Here is a 22617-nt window from a genome sequence, read left to right on the forward strand (position 1 = left end):
CAGGGAGGCAACACACCATTCTGACATCTCACTGTTATTCTGAGCCCCTGACTGGAGAGGCACATGTCACCCTCCACTCTCTGTCAGCTTCACTTCATCGGGAGGATGAAAAGTGTCACCTGGGAATTGGGCTCAGGCAGCTGAAGGTATGACGGCCAATGGCAGAGAAGGTAAAATTGGGGATGTCAGATTCCGAGACCGGATTATAGGAGCGCAGACACCTCGGAGGGTTGTGAGACAGGATGAGATTACAGGGATAAGGTGGGGAGGGTGAACGAGACACGGCTCCTCTGTGCAGGGAGAATGAACAATGGAGCCACAGACAGGACGGAGTGGGGACCCTCACCTCCTTTCTCCTCGAATACCTTCAGGAGACACTCCCATTGCTTCACACTCCTGAAGGTCATGTCAAAGTAGCCCCCTCTGGGGAAATCCTGCAGATAGAATATAGAAGATAGAATCCACAGCAATCCAGGAGGATTCTCTTCAGGAAGAAGATCCGGTCAAATGGTGATCCTTCCTCCACCTTCTTCACAGTCACCATGACAAGATTCATGACCCACCCCGCCCCCACCTCCACCTGGCCTGTGGGGCTGGCTCGAGCACAGGCCATAGCTTTGGTGTCAGAGCCTTTTCAGAAACATGGTACAGGACCGCCACCGCAGATGGCGGTGACACACATCCAAATCCTGGGGACGTTGGAAATCAGAAATAAAATCAGAAAATGCTGCAAATCTTCAGCAGGTCAGACAGCATCTCTGCACAGAGAACTGGAGTTCAGAGACAGTTAAACATCGGGGATACAGCATATCCTGGGAGAGAGTGGATTGTGGCTAACTTACTTCCCCAAAAATACAAGAAGCTCAATAGAGGATGCTATGTAAATGCAGCTTTGTCACCCTTCAGTGTTTGGATTTCTCCCTCAGGATTTCATGTTCCGGATGCAGAGTGAGAAATGGAAACACAGAGAAATACCAGCTCCAGACTGGGAAACAGGTGAAGAGATGGAGGATAGGACTGAAGCAGGGAGTAAATGAAGCAAGAAGAGACACAAGATATTTAATTTACTTTTTATTTTCACCATCTGACATTTATATTTGTATCTGATGTATTGACAGTTTGGTTATGATGTTACAAAGTATAATCTCAGAATTCAATGACACATTCAGTAACATCCTGTTGTCAATGGGAGGTTTCTGACCCCAATCCCTGACCCAGACCCTAAACCCGGGGGTCATTGTGACGTCAGGGAGGCCCCACCCCTTTAACAGCTGATTCTCAGAAACTTGTTTAAACCCCAAACCTCGAAGAAAGGAAAAAGTTTCCCAGTGAATTTATTCCCAGTGAAGGTGTGGAGATGGGACTTGGTGTCCACATTGTAAAATGAAACTGTCCCAGATTCATAACTGAGATAAACTCCCACCATCCTGGGGATCTGACCGACACAGAGAGGGGATAGAGGAGAGGTGTTAGTATAAAACTGATCCTCATCCCGTGCCATGGTCCAGAATCCATTCTCCGGGATCAGACTGACCCATCTCTTCCTCTCCACAGATTCTGAGGCTACTCCCAGACTCCAGCCCTGATTCCCCCCCACCTCCACCTCCCAGTAATGTCTCCCCGATGTGAATCCCTCTGATCCCAGGGCACAGAGACTGCCCCGATTTGAAAACCTCTTCTCGTTGTCAGGGAGACTCCTCCTGGTCCGAATCAATCGCAAACTCTTCAGATCCTCAGACACCACGAGCTGGGGACTTGCTGTTTCCACATCCAGGGTCACAGAGACTGGGAGGAAAAACCGAGAATTAGAGACAGTCCCTGGGTATGGGTTTTCACAAAATTGGAAGTGGAAATGCTGAATCTGATCTCAAATTACCAATTAAATCTCCTGAAATTCAATGTCATCGAAAGGAATTCAGCTGGCCCTGGTTAGACTGAGGTTGCGGCCATTGGGAAAGAGCTTTATTGAAACAGTGGAGACAGGTCAGAGAATGTTCACTCGGTGGGTTCCTTGGATGAAGCAGTTCCCTTGTGATGGAAGGTTTCAGGCTGGGGCTGTACTCATTGGAGTTTAGAGGAATGGGAGGTTCTTATTGAAATGTATAAGATGGTGAAGGTGTTGACAGAGTAGACATTGAGAGGCTGTTTCCCATCGTGGGGGAACCTGGAACCAGGGATAGAGTTTCAAAATAAGGGCCCTGCCAATTAACATAGAGATGGGGAGAGATTTTGTGTCTCGGGATCATTGATCTTTGGAATTCTCTCCCCCTCGAGAGCAGTGGAGCCCAGTTCATTGAATATATTGGAAGCTGAGTTAAACAGGTTTTTGATCAATGAGGGAGTTGAAGATTGTGGGAGTCAGGCAGGAAAATTGAGTGAAGGTCACAATCAGATCAGCCGCCATCTTTATGAATGACAGGGCAAGCTCTCGGGATCACTCCTGCTCCTGTTTCTGATGTACAATGTTCACATGGGATTTTCACACGGACATTGCTTTGAGTTGTCAGCTTTTGAGTTGCTTTCCTTCCTGTGTGTTAAAAAATGGGTTGAACTTGCTTTCACACTCCCAAACTCCCTTCCACTCTGGAAACAGAAATAATAAACAAACTGAAGAATTTAGAGTCATAGAGTTGTACAGCACGGAAACAAATATCTGCTGATCAGATATCCTCAATTAATCTGATTCCATTTGCCAGCACTTGGCTCATATCCTTCCAAACCCTTCCTACTCATCTACCCATTTCAATGCCTTTTAAATGTTGTAATTGTACCAGCATTCACTACTTCATCTGGCAGTTCATTCCATACTGAGGTGGCAGGGTACGTGAAAACGTTGACCCTTGAATCCCTTTTAAATCTTTACACCCTCACCTTAAACTAATGCCCTCTAGTTTTGGACTCCCCTACGCAAGAGAAAGCCTTGTTTGTTTACCCTATCCATGTTCCTCGTGATTTTATAAAACTGAAAAAGGTCACCCCTCATCCTCCGACGCTCCAGGGAAAATAGCCCCAGCTGATTCAGTCTCTCCTTATAGTTCAAACGCCCCAAAGCAGGCAGCGTTCTGTCAACCTTGTATAAACCCTTCCAAGTCCCACAATGTCTTTCCTATCGAGGGAGTCCATTGAATGCAGTATCCCAAAAGTGACCTTAATCATTGTCCTGTACAGCCACAACATGACATCCTAACTCCTTTACTCAAGGCACTGAGCAGTAAAGGCAAGCATACCAGATGCCTTCTTCAAGGGCTTTTGCCCGAAATGTCGATTGTCCGGCTCCTCGGATGCTGCGTGACCTGCTGTGCGTTTCCAGCACTACTCTAATCTTGACTCTGATCTCCAGCATCTGCAGACCTCACTTTCGTCTTCTTCATTGCCCTATCCACCTGCGATTCCACTATTAAGGAACTATGAACCTGCACCAGCTGGCACTCGCACATCCTCAGCATGTCAGCTGGGTCTGTGACCATGAGGAGCACGGCGTCGGTGTAAGCCAGAAAAATCCCCTCCAGCCCCGGCCAGCGTAGAGCGAAACCTGAAAGCCGTTCACACAAGAGGCACAGGAATGGCTCCACACAGAGAGAATAAAGCTGGGCTGACAGCGGTCAGCCCTGACACACTCCTCTCCCACAGCGTAGGGGCACCGTCAGGGACCCGTTAACCTTCACTGGGCACTCCGCGGCGGCATACAGAACTCAGATCCCGGCGACAAAACGTGTCCCAAACCCGAAAGCTGACAAAGTCCCGAGGTGCCAAGGGATGTCGAATGTGCCCTGGTAAAGATTTTGTAGTTTGTGCTGAGGAGGGAAACCGGGCACCAATTCTTTAACAAACAGATATCCCCTTCCTAGGCAACAGAGTGATGACGGTCCTGCACCAAGAAAGGGGCATTCTCCGGTCACGACACATTCCTTCAGGAGATCCCAGAATGTCCTGAGGAACCCCACGGTCAGCCCGTCCAGCCCTGGGGTCTTGCCCCTGGAAAGACAGGCAAGGGCAGGGGTCAGCTCCAAGCTCAGAGGGGCATAGAGCCTCTCGGTGTCCTGGGGACTGACCTGCCACAGCTCCTCCCACAGAACTCTGCGAGCTTCCTCACTGGACGGATCTGGAGAGAACAGAGCCCAATAATAGGCCCTCAATTGGGCCCTGATTCCCTCCAGATCCAAGATGGGGGATCTGCCATTGGAACAAGGTGCTGCTGGTGGATCCTGGGCCTTTTTCCCAGTGAGTAGAAGAAGGGGAGCCGGGGGTCGGGATCCTGAAGGAACTGGATCCGTGATCTCACGTACACACCCCAGGACCCAGTGAGCTGCAGATCCCAGAGTGCAACCTTCTTCTCTTCATACACCCCCCACAGGGCTGGGTCCACATCGGGCTGACTGAGACGTGACTCCAGGTTGACCAGCTCCTTCTGCAACCCATCGATCTTGGATTTCTGCCTCTTCCTCACTGACCCCCACGTAAACTGCTGACAGAGAGACGGGCGTGAGCCTTGCCCACATCTCACTGTAGCCTCAGGGAGAGGAAGCCCCCACCCTCCTTCTCCCGCCAGTCTGGAAGTGACAAAACAAGTCCCGAACCCACTCGTCCTCCATCAGGAGGTTGTTAAAGGGCCAGTACGCCGACGTCACTCTGACGCTGAACGGAACGAGCTCCCTCTTTGACACCAGGTTGTGATCAGAGAGTAGTTCCTGTCACATGAATCCCCCATCTTCGGAACACAGGATGGATACGTCCTGGAAATGTAGAGGTGGTCAATTCTGGACACTCTAACCCAGGCCTCACAAAGAGGAAGGCAATGGAATCGGGACGGAGAGTTGACCAGACATCTACCAAGACCAAGTCAAAGGTCTTAACCAAGTGTTAGGACACAAGGTGAATCTTTTCTATGTTGCTGGTTTAAATTAGCAGAGGGGTTTACCCTGTGTTGTAACAGTTTGGGGGCTCGTTACCAGGATTTGAACAGTTTGTGTCTCAGATTCGTGGTTTGAACAGGTTCAGACAGATTTGAATAGATTTGGGGTATGAGAAAGCCCAGTAGATTTAAACACTTGCAGGTTATTATCCCAGATCTTTAAATAAAACATAGGTGAGACAATTTGTTTAATTTCGGTGACTTGTGATTGGTTAATTTAAAAGTGAGAGTAATAGTTTTTCAAATTGCGAAAGAGGTTCTGGGATTTGAAAGTGATTCTCAAATTTGTCAAGAAAGTTTAGAAGGAAAGAAAAAGGCCATACTTTTAGAATTAACAAATAAGTTAGATTTGGGTTTAACCGAGGACAAAAGTAAAGCTGACATCGTAAAGGAGTTACTCAAATACTTAGATATGTCAGAGAAACAGACAAGTGTAGTAGAGGTAGAAAATCTTAAATTAGAATTGAGGAGTTAGAAGATAAAAAAAAGAGACAGAGCGGAAAGAGAGAGGGAGAGAGATGAGAAAGAGTGGAAAAAGAGAGAGAGGAAAAAGAGAGAAGGGTCTGAGCTGAGCAAAGAGAGAAGAAAGGGAGAGAGAAGGGGAGAGAGAAGAAAAGGAGACACAAAAAGAGAGAAAATTTGAACTTGAGAAGTTGCAACTTCGCAAAGTCAAGTTAACAGAATGGAGATTAAAAGACAAGGTACTGATGCAGACAAACATGTCAAAACTCTGCCACATATTGATGAGAAAGGTGTTGAAGCCTTCTTTATTTCATTGAAGAATTTGCAAGGCAGATGGAGTGGTCCAAGGATTTATAGGTGATCCTAGTTCAGAGTAAACTGGTCGGCAGAGCTAGTGAGGTATTTGCTGTACTGTCAGATGAGAGGTCAAAAGATTATGAAGAGGTCAAACAGTCTCTTTGAAGTGCTTATGATTTGGTACCAGAAGCATTTCACAATAGTTCAGAAACATAAAGAAGGAACAAGGTGAGACTTATGTTAAGTTTGAAAGAATTAAACATGGTCATTTTGGTAGGTGGGTGCGAGTCTTAAAGATAGTTCGGACCTTTGAGGCTCTAAGAGAGATTATTCTACTGGAGGAGTTTAAAAACTCACTTCCAGAGATGGTACAAATTCACGTGGAGGAACAGAAAGTTCAGGACGTGAGAAGGGCAGCAGAATTAGCAGGTGAGTACATGTTGGTGCATAAGATAAGCTTCCAGCCAGACTTTCATCCTGTGAGGGATAGAAGTTGGGAGAAGGGGAAATCCTACACTACGAAATAAACCTTTCTTGTGGGTTATAATTAATTGTGTAGGTCCCTTCCCGAGAACTGAAAGTGGGAACCAGTACGAGTTAACCTTAAAGGATGTGTCTTCCGGATTTCCGGAGGAAACATTACATTACGGTGTATCAAGGCAAAATGGGTGGTAGAGGACTTAGTAGTTTTCTTGAAAAGCGCAGCAGGTCAGGCAGCATCCAAGGAACAGAAGAATCGACGTTTCGGACATAAGCCCTTCTTCCTGAAGAAGGGCTTATGCCCGAAACGTCGATTCTCCTGTTCCTTGGATGCTGCCTGACCTGCTGCGCTTTTCCAGCAAGACATTTTCAGCTCTGATCTCCTGCATCTGCAGCTCTCACTTTCTCCTCCTTAGTAGCTTTCTTCACAGGGTGTGGGCTACCCAGAGAGATTCAGTCAGATCAAGAGTCAAATTTTACTGCTAGGCTGTTTAAGGAGCTTAGGATCGTGCATGTCATTCTGAATTCCAGGAAGTTTTAGAAAGATGGCATCAGACCTTGAAGACCATGTTGAGAGCATACTGTTAGGATTACAAGAATGATTGGGATAAAGGTATCCCATTCATACTGTTTACCAATAGAGACGCCCCAAATGAATCTACTCAGCTCACTCCCTTTGAGTTAACATTTGGGCCTTTAAAATGACAGGCCCTTTAAAATTAATTAAAAAAAAATGGACAGGACCAAAGTCGGAGATCTCACAATTAGATTATGTATCGGTGGTGAGTGAGAAATTAAATTGAGTAGGTGGGTTCGCTAAACAGCACCTAACGATGGCACAGCATAGAATGAAGCAGGTGGCAGATAAAATCTCTGAGACTTTGACGTGTTAGTACTGTGACCAGTGATCTCTTCAAAGCCAGGTTTAGTGGTCCCTATCAAATTGAGAAAAAGTTGAGTCAGGTGAACTATCTAGTAAAGATGAGAGATAGGAAAGAACGGTATCGGGTATGTCATGTGAACATGCTGAAACCGTATGACACAAGAGAGAAAGAACTAGAGAAACAGATGTTAGTTACTGACCCGCAGAGTGAGGAATCAAATCCAGATGATGCGGATTTTTGAGGTGTCTTGAAATAGATTAAGAAAATAAAGAAGTCCTTGAGGAGTGGGATAGTTTAGTAAACTACCTGTCTCAGGAGCATAAAACACAGTTGAAAGGTTTGTTGCTGCAGTATAAGGACATATGTAAGAATCAGCTGGGGAGGACTGATGCTGTTGTACAAGAAGTAGATGTAGGGAATACTGCTCCAATAAAACAACACCCCATGACTGAATCCTCAAAGTCAGACAGGTCCAGATGGAGGTGGAGGCCATGCTCGAGACGGACATCATTGAACCAAGCCAGAGCGAGTTGAGTTCGCTGATCGTCTTAGTTCCCAAACCGGACGGGACTCAGCGATTTTGCATGGAATATCAGAAGGTCAACACCATTACAAATCGGATTTCTATCCAATTCCAAGATTGGAGGACTGTATTGAGAAAGTTGGATAAGCCAGTTACATCTCCAAATTGAACTTACTGCGTGGTTACCGGCAGGAATCTTTATCAGAGATGGTGAAAGAAATTTCTGCATTTGTAACCTCATATGGGCTATATCAATTTAAAGTGATACCCTTAGGATTGAAGAACACACCCACCATATTCCAAAGACACATAAATGGAGTTGTGGTTGGGTTAACAAATTGTGCAGTCTGTTTGGACGATGTAGTAATCTTTAGTAAGTTTGGAAGGTTGACCCCACAGAATGCAAAAATGAGGCCGTCAAGGAATTTCCACGACCAACCTAAAAGAAACAGGAGCTTCAATTTTTAGGAGCAGATTCTATTAGAAGTTTGTTACAAACATCAGCAGTGTAGTGGCACCGTTAGCTGATTTGCTGAAGAATGACACAAAGTTTCAGTGGACAGAACAATACCAGGAGGCATTCGCCCATTGGAAAGCAATATTAACCACTGCACCAGTTTTAGCTACACCAAACTTTTCAAAACCTTTTAAAGTTTCCAACAATGCTAGTGACATGGGTGCTGGAGCTGTACTGCTGCAGGAAGATGAGGACGGTATTAAACTGCCAATTAGTTACTTTTCGAAGAAACTCGACATATTCCAGAGGAAATACTCCACGGTTTAAAAAGAACTATTGAGTTTGGTACTGGCCTGCCAACATTTTAATGTGTATGTCATGAACAATGTGTCAGAGACGGTGGTGTACATGGATCATAATCCTCTACATTCTTGGAAAGCTTTAGAGACAAGAAAATGCGACTATTTCATTGGACTCTTATGTTACAGACTTGTAAATTACATGCCACACGTGTTGTGAGTCGTAAGAATGTAATCTTAGACAATCTTTCAATGTTATATTGATGTGGGAAGAAGTTAATATGAACTTAGATTAAAGTCATATGTGTGTCATGATAATGTAGTGAATGGTTTGAGACAAAATAAATGAAACAATTTTCTCATTATGATGATCCATTTGCTTCTGGGGAAGAGTTATGAAGTTGTGGGTGTATGTACTTTTTAAAAGTGTTGAAAAGCTAGCAAGGACTTAGAGAAGTACAGAGTGTCTGGAACAAGGTAACAATCAGAAGCATCTCAGAACTGACAGCCAGACTACTGCGACCCCTAGGACTCATAACAGCACACAAACCAACAGCCACGCTCAGACAACAACTCACCAGAACGAAGGACCCGATACCCAATATGAGCAAAACTAATGTAGTGTACAAAATACCATGCAAGGACTGCACAAAACACTATATAGGACAAACAGGAAGACAGCTAACAATCCGCATACATGAACATCAACTAGCCACAAAACGACACGACCAGCTATCCTTAGTAGCCACACACGCAGACAACAAGCAACATGAATTCGACTGGGACAACACTACTATCATAAGGCAAGCCAGACAGAGAACAGCCAGGGAATTCCTAGAGGCATGGCATTCATCCACAAACTCCATCAACAAACACATCGACCTGGACCCAATATACCAACCACTACAGCGGACAGCTGAAACTGACAACCGGAAGCGGCAGGAACAGACCACTATAAACACCGGAGGAAACATCAAAGAAGCGCTTCGCAGGAGGCTCCCAAGCACTGATGATGTTGCCTCGCCAGGGGATGAAACGTTTGCAACAAAAACTTCCAGCTCGGCGAACAGAACCACAACAACGAGCACCCGAGCTACAAATCTTCGCACAAACTTTGAAGGTAACAATGTAACTACAGAGTAGCTGGGTTGCTATGGAACAAAAACAAATTCAAATTTGGCCAATCAGTTTAAATTATGCCCCAAGATACCAAACTCCAATCAAATTTGAATTTAGTATTTTGATATTAAAACCAATGAAACAATCTGATGTTCTGTGGTATAAAACCAAATATTTTTGAACAGTTGAGAGAGAACTATCGAACAACCAACAGATGAAGGTTGCTAGTTTAAGAGCTCTCTGAAAAGTACCTGTCTGTGAAAGACGTTTGTACAGCAGAACATAGAAACTGACCTGGAGCGAATCTACAGCAGAAAATCTGCAGAGGAAACTCGTCAAAGCTGACTGGTTTTGAAATGTGATTTTCTTTTTGTAAATCTTCATCTGGATTTTTTTATGGACTAATATTGTAGAGTGGGAGGTATAAGAAAGGTTTAAGAGAAAGGAGTTGTCAATAGTTGTTCATTAATATTGTCTGTTAAACTTAAAGAATAAAGTTCTTCCATTTCTTTCTCTAAGTAGTGACTTTTGAAATACTTCTTTGCCTTTTGAATTTTAACGGTTTACAGCCTGGGATGAATCTTTTCTGTGTTGCTGGTTTAAATTGCATTGGGGTTTACCCCGTGTCATAACACAAGTCCCTCAATTTCTCCACCGATGCTGAGCTCTTCTGGATATCACCATGGACCCCTCCCCAAGGATACAATTTCCCCCTGAGAAGGATAGGTTCACCGTCACTGATGGAGCTAAGAAGAGTAGACACTTCCCCAAAAAAGCAGGTCTGATCAGGTCCCATCCAACATGTTCAGAAGTTCAGTGCTTCTGAAACAAACCATGAGCTGGAGCAGACAGCCGGGCACATGCTCTTTGACCCTCACGATCTCCAGCTGGAAAAAAAGGGGCCAATCAGAATTGGAGGTCAGGTGACTCATGACTCATGAAGACCCTTCCCTGCCTGTCCAGGAGCCACGAAGCCATCTCCTGAAATGCAGGAGGCTCACCGTGTACCTCTGTTCCCGAGGAGGGAGAGGATATAGAATCAGTGCTGAGCCTTCCCGCTGCTGTTAACACTGAGGTTAGCAATGGATGTCTTCATGGCTGCAGAATGTACCACCACAACGCCCTGACCAACGCCCAGTCCTCCTCCAGGTCATCACCTCTGACCCCTGACCCCACCCCCCACATTGAGTGAAAGGTGTTGATCTGGGGTAACCAGGCAGGCATATCCCTGCCTTGATCTCCCCCCCACCCCCAGGGTCGACAGTAGGAATGTACAAGTCTTGGACTAGACCAGACTCTATTAAAATGTTGATGAAAATCTGAGGCCCTCCTGGTGGACAGCGGTTCAGAAATCTGCTGCACTCCCATTGCTGGGTCACCCCTCCACGTGTCTGGGAAAACATTCCCCCAGTCCTCTCGAAATAAATATCTATATTGTGTTTGCCTTCCCAACTACCAACTCAATCTGCAAATTTACCTTAAGGGAATGCTGAACTAGGACACCCAAGTCCATTTGCACTTCAGATTTCTGATTTTTCTCTCCATTTAGAAAATTGTCTATGCCTCTATTCTTCCTACAAAGTGCATGACCTCACACATTCCCATATTGTATTCCATTTACCACTTCTTTGCCCACTCTCCTAACCTGTCCAGATCCTTCTGCAGCCTCCCCCCTCCTCAGTGTTACCTTTCCCTCTACTTTGTCTCATCTGAAAACTTAGCCAGAATGCCCTCAGTTCTTTCATCTGCACCGTTAATGTATAAAGTGAAAAGTTGTGGTCCCAACACTGACGTTTGCGAAACACCACTGGTCACTGGCTGCTGTCCTGAGAAAGACCCTTTTATCCCCACTCTCTGCCTTCTGCCAAATAGCCAAGCTTCTCTCCATGCTGGTACCTTGCCTCAAACACCACGGGCTCTTTTCTTACTCAGCGGCCTCCTGTGTGGCACATTATTACAGACCTACTGGAAGTTCAGATTGATAACATCCATTGACTTTTCTTTGTCTAAGATGCTCATTACCTCCTCAAAGAATTCTAGCAGATTTGTCAGGCATGACCTTCCCTTGATGCTAACTTTGCCCCATTTTACCATGCACTTCCACTCATCGCTGCCCCCGAATCCCATGAAGTTCTTTTATACTCCTGGTGCCTTCCACCGTGAAGACTGATACAAAGCACTATTCAGTTCCATTCCCATTTCTTTGACATTGTTACTTCTCCAGCTTCATTTTCTAGCAGTCCAATGTCCCTCTTATTGTTCTCTTACCTGTTATGCATCTAAACAAAAACTCTTGCAATCTTCTTCAATATGATGAGTTAGTTTACACTCATATTTCAACTTCTTCTCCCTTGTTGTTTTTTCAGTCATCCTCTGTAGGTTTTTAAAGGCTTCCCCTTCTCTGGCATCCCTCTAAGCGTTACCACATTGTCGGCTTTTATCCTGTCCCTCACTTGCCTCCTCAGCCATGGTTGCCTCATCCTTGCCTTTGCATGTTTCTTTTTCCTTGGGATGAATTTCTGTTGTGCCTCCCAGTTACACCCAGAAGTTCCTGCCATTGCTGCTTCACCATCTTCCCTGCGAGGTCCACCTTCCGATCATCTCTGGCCAGCTCCTCCCTCATGTCTTTACAGTTATCTTTATTCAATTCTAATAGAGTTACATGTGATTTCCTCGCAAACCGCAGGGTGAATTCAATCATTTTGCAATGACTCCCCCCCCCCCCAAGGGGTTCCTTCACCTTAACCTCCCTAATCCAATCTGGCTCATCGCACATCACCAAATCCAGAATTGCCTCTTCCTGAGCGGGCTGTACCACAAGCTGCTCCAAAAAACCATGTCTTAGACATTCAACAAATTCTGTTTCTTGGGATCCACTACCAACTTGATTTCCCAGTTCACCCAAATATTGAAGATCCCAATGATTATTAGAAGAGAGCCTTTCTTACATGCCTTTTCAATCTCCTGGTTTATTTTCTCCCCGACAGCCTGACTACTCCTAGGGGACCTGTACGTAACTTCCATTGGGGTGTTTTTTTCCACACAGATTCTACGTTACCCGTCTTTACATCTCTTCTTATAAATTTAATTGCATTTCTAATTCCAAAACCCCAGCCCCTCTGCGAATCAGTCTGTCCTTTTGACTGGACGCGTATCCTCAGATATTTCATTCCCAGCTCTGACCCAATTGCAGCCACATTTCTGTAATGTCCACAACATTCCACCAGCCGATTTTAATCTGTGGTCCAAGTTCACTTCCTGTGTTTTGTCTCCTCCACCCTTAGTGACCGTACCACTTTCTCGTTCTGGTTCCCTTATCTCGTGTGGCAGAAGTTAGGTTCCTGATTCTTTCCATAATCTGTGTCCTATTGCATTTTCTGGACACTTTAATAACCGCTCCTGGGCCCTTCCTTCTTCTAAAGTCCTGTGACCACCTATTTCACCTGCAGGGATCCAGATCCCACCTTGGTTCAGGTGGAAACAGTCCCAATGGTGCAGTTCATTCCTGTTACAATATTGATGCCAGTGCCTCACGAACTTAAACCCTTCATTCCTGCCCCAATCCTTTAGATACACATTTACTTCACTAACTTTCTTACCTCTTTGTCAGTTTGTATGTGACTCAGGTAGTCATGCCCAGAATATAACCCTTAAGGTCGTATTCTTTAATTTTGTTCCTAATTTTTGATATTCTCCAAATGAAGTCTCTTGTCTCCTCTTTGTTCTTGGTCCCAACATTAAACACTAATAAGTGGATCCTCCTCCCACTCCAGTATCCTTTCAATCTCTTCTGTCCTGGTTAGAGAGGGTAACAGATAGCTTTGCTCCTTTTGATTGCTTTGTCCAAAACTGTAAGAGAAAATGAGGACTGCAGATGCTGGAGATCAGAGCTAAAAATGTGTTGCTGGAAAAGCGCCCTGAAGGATTCATGAAGAAGGGCTCATGCCCAAAACGTCGACTCTCCTGCTCCTTGGATGCTGCCTGACCTGCTGTGCTTTTCCAGCAACACATTTTCAGCCCAAAACTGTAAGACTAGAACACCATAAGACATAAGAGCAAAATTAGGCCATTCAGTCCATCAAGTCTGCTTCACCATTCAATCATGGCTGATAAGTTTCTCAATCCCATTTTCTCACTTTCTCCCTGTAACCCTTGATTCCCTTGATACTCAGGAACCTGCCTATCTCAGTATTAAATATACTCAGTGGCCGGGCCTCCACAGCCTTATATGGCAGTGAATTCCATAGATTCCCCACTCTCTGGTTGAAGACGTTTCTCCTTAACTCCATTCTAAAAGGTCATCCCTTTACTCTAAGACTGTGCCCTCGGGTCCTAGTCTCACCTACCAATGGAAACATCTTCCCAACATCAGCTCTGTCCAGGCCATTCAGTATTCTGTATGTTTCAGTAAGATCCCCCCTCATCTTTCTAAACTCCATCGAGTATAGACCCAGAGTCCTCAAACATTCCTAATATGTCAGAGGACATTAGAAGACATAAGGTAAGAGGAGAAAGCTTTTGCGCAGAAGATGGTGTGTGCATGGAATGAGCTGCCAGAGAAAACAGTGGAGGTGGGTATAATTATAACATTTATAAGGTTTCTGAAACCGGCAGTTTTGGTGCTGGATCTGATACAACGTATTAATCATTTGGCTTTTCCTTAGGTTACAAGATCAATTTTCCAAAATCAAGGCAATGCCTATGGGGCAGTCTTAGGGGAACACCGGACATTGAAGGTGGGTTCCCCTTTAAGTGGGCACACAGAGGCTTTCTTTATTTGGGCATCTCTGGTACCCCTAGTTTTGATCAGTTATTCAAGGCTAATTTTGTTCATTTCCTTGGCAAAATTAAACAGAACATTCAAAGCTGGGGGGCCCTTCCAATATCATGGCTAAGTTGATTTGGTGTTATTAAGATCTTCCCCACTTATTATACCCCCCTGAGGATGTTTCTCTTGCTTTTTCCCAGACAAATGTTTTGGAAATTGAATGGTTGGTTTAGTTCCTTTATTTGGCACCATAAGTGGTCTCTTATCAATCTTACAAAATTGCAAATGTCCCAGGAGTTGGAAGGAGTGGATCTCACGGACGTCAGAAAATATCAGTTGAGCTCCCTACTACCTTTTGTGAGTGATTGGGCCTGTGGGGATTTGGCATCGATATTGTTGGACATTGAGGCCTTTCAGGCAAAGTGTCCTCTTATTAACCTGTTGTTTCTGGACAAAATGAGGACAATTACAGAACGTTGTCACAATCCAAATATTATTAATACTGTCAAAGCATGGAGGGCAATGAGACAGATAGAGGGCAATGAGACAGATGGAGGGTAATGAGACAGATGGAGGGCAATGAGACAGATGGAGGGCAATGAGACAGATAGAGGGCAATATGTCTAAGACATCTTTCCAAATTGCCAGAGTTGGTATCCCAAGGATAATGGCCTGGGTTTACATTCTGGGCGGATAGGGGAGTTTCTTGTTTGGGTGATGTGTTTGAAGATGCCACATTAATGTTATTTAATTAAATAACTCGGAAGAATGGATTATTGAGCAGGGATCTCTTCCGTTTTTTTTCAGATCAGAGATTTTATCCGAAAAGCGACTACGCTTCTGGCTGAGAGTTTTAGATCTGATACAGAAAAGAAGGTGCTCCAGGCTAAGAGCACTCTTTCAGTGAATACCTCTATCATTTGTTGGGGCGATGTTCCTCGGGTGACATCAAGCAATTATGGGAGGTCTGGGAGAGAGAGTTAGGAGTGGAGGTCACTCCGGAAACGTGGGAGGATATTTGTGAGAATTCAAGGAGGATTTTGATATGTAATAGAACCCATGCCATGCAGTTAAAGTTTCTTCATAGGTTTCATCTGGCCCCCGATCATCTGCGAAATTTAAACAGCAATGTGCCCCAAGTGTAAAATAAATACGGGTACCTTCACTCATTGTCTGTGGTCCTCCCACAGGCTCCATCCGTACTGGAGTGCTGCAGTAGGAGTAATAGAGAGGGTCTTGGGGACCGAAGTCGAGGCGGACCCGGTTTCTCTTCTTCTGCGTTTGCCAAATTTATCTCCCTCAGAAGTGCATGGGTGAAAGGTTTTTATCATCCTCACTTTTGTGCAAGGAAGAACATTCTGATGTGCTTGGTATCTGAGAACCCCCCGGGTCTGTTGGGGTGGCATAAGTTAATTGTGGAACACATTCCCTTGGACTTTCTTACAAACATGGTGCAATAGAAAATGGACATTTTTTTATAAGACATGGCAGTCCTTCTTGAATTATTTAGAAGCAGATCTGTCCGCCGCTTTAATTTGGGGCTTTTGTCGAGACATGATGGTTTGGTTTAATAAGCCTAATGTCCTGAGAGGAAACATTTTGAACAAACGTGGTTTTAATAACTGTTGCTCTCGAAGGTTGAGAGCTGTGATCTTGATACGCTGAGCAGAGATAGTTATTTACTTATTTATTTATTGATGTGTAATGAGTGTAATTGTGAGTTCTTTGTAGAGCAGTGTAGCAGCTGGTTTATTGTTTACTGTTGTTGTTTTAATGTTATATTTTCATATTTTTGTAATTTTATCATTTTGTAAAGAAAATGTTTTTCAATAAAATATTTTTAAAATATAATAAAAGATATCTAGATGGGTATATGAATGGGAAAGGTTTAGAGAGATATAGGCTAAATGCTGGCAAATGGGAGATCAGTTTAGGGCATCTGGTCAGCATGGACGAGTTGGACTGAAGGGTCTTTTTCCATGCTGTATAAATAACAGTATGACTCTGTGATTACTGCATGCAGGGTCTCAATTGGACAGTTGTCAATGTGGACCAGTTGATAATGTAATCTATCTCATCAATTACAGTAAGAATAAAGTATATAGTCTTTGTTATAAAATCAGAGGAATGGTGTTTTGTCCTGATCAAAGGGCATTCTCTTCTGCATTTTCTTGAATAAAATAATTGAAAGAACTGAGACTCAAGGGGTCTTTCAGAGAATCTGGAAGTTAATTGGACTCTGATGAATGCCCCCACCACTTCCTTCAGTTTCAGGAGACAGAGAGCTCCTGTCGGGGTGATGTTTGGGATCTGTCAGTTTCAGTATGTTTCAGTATCTGAGGAGTTACAGAGTCATAGAGATGTACAGCATGGAAACAGACCCTTCGGTCCCACCAGCCCAAACCGAACAGGTATCTCAACCCAATCTAGTCCCACCTGCTAGCTCTTGGGCCACATCCTTCTAAACCTTTCCTATTCATGTACCCATCCAAATGCCTTTTAAATGTTGCAATTGTACTAGCCTCCACCACTTCCTCTGGCAGCTCATTCCATACATGTACCACCCTCTGTGTGAAAAGGTTGCCCCTTAGGTCTCTTTTGTATTTTTCCCCTCTCACCCTAAACCTATGCCCTCTAGTTCTGGACTCCCCCACCCCAGGGAAAAGACTCATCTATTTATCCTATTCATGCCCCTCATAATTTTGTATACCTCTGTCAGGTCAGCCCTCAGCCTCCGACACTCCAGGGAAAACAGCCCCAGCCTATTCAGCCTGTCCCTATAGCTCAAATCCTCCAACCCTGGCAACATCTTTGTAAATCTTTTCTGAACCCTTTCAAATTTCACAACATCTTTCCAATAGGAAGGAGACCAGAATTACACGCAATACTTCAACCATGGTCTAACCAATGTCCTGTACAGCTGCAGCATGACCTCCCAACTCCTGTACACAATACCCTGACCAATAAATACCTGCCCTGTCTTATTTCCCAAGAGTAGGTTAAGTTTTGCACCTTCTCTAGTAGCTACATCCACACACTAAATCAGAAAATTTTCTTGTACACACTTAACAAATTCCTCTCCATCTAAACCTTTAACACTATGGCAATCCCAGTCTATGTTTGGAAAGTTAAAATCCCTTACCATAACCACCCTATTACTCTTACAGATAGCTGAGATCTCCTTACAAATTTGTTTCTCAATTTCCCTCTGACTATTAGACGGTCTATAATACAATCCGAATAAGGTGATCATCCCTTTCTTATTTCTCAGTTCAACCCAAATAACTTCCCTGAACATACTTCCAGGAATATCCTCCCTCAGTACAGCTGTAATGCGATCCCTTATCAAAAATGCCACTCCCCCTCCTCGCTTGCCTCCCTTTCTATCCTTCCTGTAGCATTTGTATCCTGGAACATTAAGCTGCCAGTCCCGTCCATCAGATTGATCTCTTTCCTCACTAACTCCCTGGGTCCCACCACCACCATCCCCCACCAACCCCGCCCCACCTTAATAGTTCAAATCCTCCTGAGCAACTCTAGCAAATCTCCCTGCTAGTATAGTCCCCCTCCAATTCAGGTGCAATCTGTCCGTCTAGTACAGGTCACTTCCACCCCAAAAGAGTTTCCAATGATCGAAAAATGTGAATCCTTCTCCCATACACCAGCTCCTCAACCATGCATTCATCTGCTCGATCCTCCTATTCCTGCCCACACTAGCTTGCAGCACCCTGTTTGTGTGTGAGTATATGTGTCTGGGTTGGAGGGTCGTGAGTGTGAGAGAGGGTATATGTGTGCGTATGTGAGTGTAGCGTGTCTTAAGTCTGTGAGGGGGTGCATGTGTGTGTCTGGGGTGGGGGGTTGTGAATGTCTGTGTGAGAGAGTGTACAGGTGTGCGTGAGTGTCGAGTGGTCTAAGTCTCTGAGAGGATGCATGTGTGAGTGAGGGAGTATGTGTGTCTGTCAGGGTGTGTGTGAGTGTCTATGTATATGTGTGTCCGTGTGTATGTGTGTGTATAGGAGTGCCTGTGTGTGTGTGTAGGAATGTCTGTGTGTGTGTATAGTGCAATGGTAGTTACCTGTAGTGTGACATGGACCTAAGATCCCGGTTGAGGCCCTCCCTATAGGTATGGAACTTCGCTATCAGCTACACACACACACACACACACACACACACACACACACACACACACACACACACACACACACACACACACACACACACACACACACACACACACACACACACACACACACACACACACACACACACACACACACACACACACACACACACACACTACTATGGGCTAGTGCACATATATACACTCTCTCTCTCATACTCACAATCCCCAAACCCAGACAGACAGACACACACAGAAGACCCACATGCACACATATACATATATTTTGTGGAGTGAATTTGTACTTGCAGAGTTACATTGTACTTTGCTCAAAAACTGCATGAATTCATGTAAAACTCTATTATCTCACTTTTTAGATTAGAATCAATCTAAATATCAGACAGAGAATACAGGGGGCTAACACCTTCAACATATTGTCCAGCTAACACCAATTATAACAGTTAACCTGAGAATGCAACTTTTAAAAAAGGTTTTGTGATTTACACATGAAAGAAGTGAAACTATCATGGTATTTGATCAAATGAAAGACTCAACAGACAATCAAGGTATTTTTCAATGTATAATTTCAGTTACATCACACTGTAAACTTCTGCGATAAATTCTGTGCCTTACAATTGTGTCCTCCACAACCACCTGATGAAGGAGCGTTGCTCCGAAAACTAGTGTGCTTCCAAATAAACCTGTTGGGCTACAACCTGATGTTGTGTGATTTTTAACTTAATTTTCCCAGACGCACTTTAATGTCCAGCGATACATGAATTCAAACAGCAAAGGCAGTAACCGTGCAGGTTCACTGAGGTGTCAGTTTCTTTCTCAAATGGGGCAGAATATTGTCCTATTATTAGAGAATATCTCCACCCATCCCCCTCCCCAGGATGGGGGAAAATGTATTCAGGAAGCAGCTGAAGATTTCTAGGCAAAAACTCTCCCCTGAGAATTCCTACAGAAATGTCCTTGAGTTGAGATGATTGACCTTGAACAATCACAGCCATCTTCCCTTGTGCTCAGTTTCACTCCAACAAGTGGAGAGTTTTCCCCAATTCCTGTTGACTTCAGTTTTGGGAGAGCTCCAAACCCCATACTTTGTCAATGACAGTGAAAGCCATTATTATCCAGCTTTCTTTATAACTGAGCATTAATTATACTATCATTAATATTTATACACATAACAATCCAAATTTTAAAATAGGAATCAAAACAAAGCAACTTATCTGAGCTTTACCAGATTTAATAGTTTCCAGCATTTCGTTCCACACAGGAAATGGTAAAACAATGTTGAATTTTTCAGGAGACAGGGCACCATCTGTTAGTGAGAGCTCATTACTATTATCACTAATCCTGCAAACAAAACAAAATGATTGTTGTAAGTTCATCACAAACACTTCCCTGAGTAATTTTACTGAGTGTCAGTAAAGCACATGTCCTACCTCCTCTCCCGAGATGCTTCCTCCTGAAACAAACAGAACACCAATCTGAGTTGACAGAGACTGACTGTCCATATCTAAAAAGCAGCAATTGCACTCACATTGTTACAACCTGCTGAGCATTGTCAAGTCTGATTATTTCAGACATGGAATAGAAAGAGGATGTGACACAAAGGATATTGAAGAGCAGGAGAAGGTCAAAAAAATTCAAACAACTGTAAAGGATTGAAGGAAACATTAATGTATTTTTCTGAAGTAAATATCTGACTTGAAAGCTGGCAATTATGAAAAGGATTGAATCTATAGATTTAGTCAACATGTTTCCATTTCTGAAGAACCTGAAAACTGGAATATATGAACATAATCTAATTACAAATAAACCCAATGGGGATTTCAGGAGAAATATTGTTATCAAGAAAGTGATGGAAGTATGGAATCCACTGTCACACAGTGCGATTGACACAAATGTATAAACAGGAAAGTAGGGAAAACCATGAGGGAGAAAGGAGCAGAGGGAGATAGTGACGGGGGAATGAAGGAGGATGGTTGACTGCATCATGTTGGGACTGTTCACAGTCACTTTCACTGAACTAATCTGAAATATAATCCCTCACCTTCAGAAATACCACTCTGTCTTTTCGTTCCAACTGTTTCTCCAACGTTGAGAGTTTCTCCTGAAGAGAATTTAAATGATCTTGAATTTTACAAAGATTTCGCTTCATTGGTTTGAGAATGTTTTCCTCTTGTTCCCTGAGATCTCGGAGTAAACTCTGCTCTTTCTCAGTCAGCATCTGGTGCATTTTAGTGAACTCGGATTTGATGTGGGTCTGCAGGCTGCTGGATTCCTCCTGTCAGGGGAAATATAAACACAATATGTTTCTGCAAAAAAAAATGAACAAATCAAATTTTGAAGCTGATCTCCATGGGACTTTACCCGAATTTTTGAAATCTTCTGTTTTTGCTGCTGCTCCATTTCGAGAGCCGCCGCTTTCTTCCCTGTGAGAGATTCCAAGGAAGATTTCACCGGATCCTGGGATTGGGAGAGAAAATGAGAAAATAAAAGTATTAGATCATGAAAATGTGATGAAATAATCAGGGGATGGAATGTGTTTCCTTTTACCTTGTCGATTCCAACAGCTTCTGTGATCTGGATGAAGTTGTGAGATTTGTGTTCCCGGGAACCTCTACAAATCACACAGATCAATTTCTTGTCAGTTTTACAAAACAGTTTCAGTTCTTCCTGATGTTCCTCACAGTGATGTTTACTTTCCTTCTCTTGTGGATTCAGATTTAATGTTCGAGCTTTCTCGGCCAGATTCGCTAAGGCCCGGTTTCCTCTGAGGGATCTGTCCGGAAACTCCTGTCTACATTCCGGGCAGGAGTTTATCTCCTGCTTTTCCCAGCTCTGGGTGATACAGGAGCGGCAGAAGTTGTGTCCACAATCCAGCGAAACCGGATCGGTGAAGAAATCCAGACAAATGGGACAGATTACCTCCTCGGTCAAACTCTCTCCCTGCTGTCTGGAATCCATGTCCACCCTCAGCACTTCCTGATGCAAACCCCTTTCAGTTCCAATGTCCCTGCGCTGCTGAACACATTCAGCTCAGGCAGCACCGAGATGGTGATAGTTCATACAGGGCTTCCTTTCTGTATCCACCGGCACCGTCCATCGCAGAGTCTCGGACTAATTCGCCGTCGGCTGGATGTGACTGGAGCAGCTCCCTCGGGTAAACTTTCCCCAAGATGGAATTAAACGGCACTTGAAAGCGACGCGATTTCTGTTGAGAAAACTTTGCGATGTCTCACCTTTGACCGTTTACAGAAAGGAAGAGGATGGCAGCTTCCGGAACAAGTTTACAACTTCAGTGAGAAATTACAATTGCAGCATTTCGGAAACTGTCACCGGGTGAAGAATATTTTAATCTGAAATCATTTCTTCATCCCCCCTCCCCCACGTATGGGGAAAGCAGGACCCCTCGCTAACATTGGGAATGTTTTGGTCCGATATGATCCGGAATGTGGGTTATTGGAATGAAATAAATTCTGGAGGGAAGTTGTGAAAGAAAATGCATTTACGGAAAATGCGAGAGAAAGTGCCCAGCGAGAAGCCACTCAGCCGGTCACTGATGGAGAAACTGGAAAAGTGAGCGCCTTCCCCCTTTTGGGATGTGGCCCTGTAAGGTGGGGTACATTTCCCAGTATGTTTAAACCTTGAGGGTTTCTGCCCCCTTTCTGTTTTCAGGAAATGAGTAGCAGACCCCAAACTCCCAACACTGAGTGAAAAATATTCTCCCCACATTCTCTCCCCCGATCTCTGTTGGTGCATAACTCACTGAAAGAAAATTACATTTTATTTTTGGTGGTGGTTTCTCAGCCTTTACACACACTGCCCTCTGCATGGGGGGATTGCCCCTCAGGCCCCTTTTGAATCTTCCCTCTCTCACCCTGCACCTATGCCTTTTAGTTTTGGACTCCCCTACCCTGGCTATCTGCCCTCTCCATGCTCCTCTGGAGGGTTGCCCCTCAGCCTCTGCCGCTCCAGGGAGGGAAGACCCAGCATGTCTTTGTGGCTCAGGACCTCCACTCCCAGCAACATCCTTGTGAAACTTTTCTGAACCATTTCAAGTTTAGCAGCATCTTTCATATAGCAGGGAGACCAGAGTTGAGAGCAATATTCTCAAAGTGGCCTCACCAATGTCCTGTGGGGGATCTGGGTTCAAATCTCATGAGAATATTAATTCAATTTATAAATCAGGAGAGTGAAGCATGTCTTAGTCATGGTGACCCATCCCGTTTCACCAATGTCCTTTTGGGGACCAATCTGCCATCCTCGCCTTCCATGTGACTCCAG

The 22617-nt window shown here is 44.3% G+C and overlaps 1 protein-coding gene across 1 annotated transcript; it reads right to left on the reverse strand.

Annotated features, from left to right (window-relative positions):
* Positions 1 to 1064: 1064 nt before the first annotated feature.
* On the reverse strand, positions 1065 to 21840 carry LOC148140057 (zinc-binding protein A33-like). Its single transcript, XM_087979230.1, has 6 exons — positions 20887 to 21840; positions 20701 to 20796; positions 20381 to 20614; positions 19770 to 19792; positions 19565 to 19680; positions 1065 to 1785 (listed from the first exon to the last, which is right to left on the reverse strand). Exons 1-6 carry the CDS (start codon positions 21295 to 21297, stop codon positions 1265 to 1267), a joined length of 1401 nt encoding a protein of 466 aa, XP_087835356.1. The 5' UTR covers positions 21298 to 21840; the 3' UTR covers positions 1065 to 1264.
* Positions 21841 to 22617: the final 777 nt, after the last annotated feature.

This window comes from Chiloscyllium plagiosum, unplaced genomic scaffold (genome assembly GCF_037043375.1).
Source record: "Chiloscyllium plagiosum isolate Xiang-an unplaced genomic scaffold, Cpla_swu_hap1 HiC_scaffold_35, whole genome shotgun sequence".
In the NCBI taxonomy this organism is placed as follows: domain Eukaryota; kingdom Metazoa; phylum Chordata; class Chondrichthyes; order Orectolobiformes; family Hemiscylliidae; genus Chiloscyllium; species Chiloscyllium plagiosum.

Coding starts and splice junctions, on each gene's coding strand:
- LOC148140057 (XM_087979230.1), bottom strand. CDS start 21,297: ATGGATTCCAGACAGCAGGGAGAGAGTTTGACCGAGGAGGTAATCTGT. Junction 20,797..20,886: donor AAGCTGTTGGAATCGACAAG/GTAAAAGGAAAC, acceptor TCCCAATCCCAG/GATCCGGTGAAATCTTCCTT. Junction 1,786..19,564: donor GCTGGAAACTATTAAATCTG/GTAAAGCTCAGA, acceptor TTTTCCTCCCAG/TCTCTGTGACCCTGGATGTG.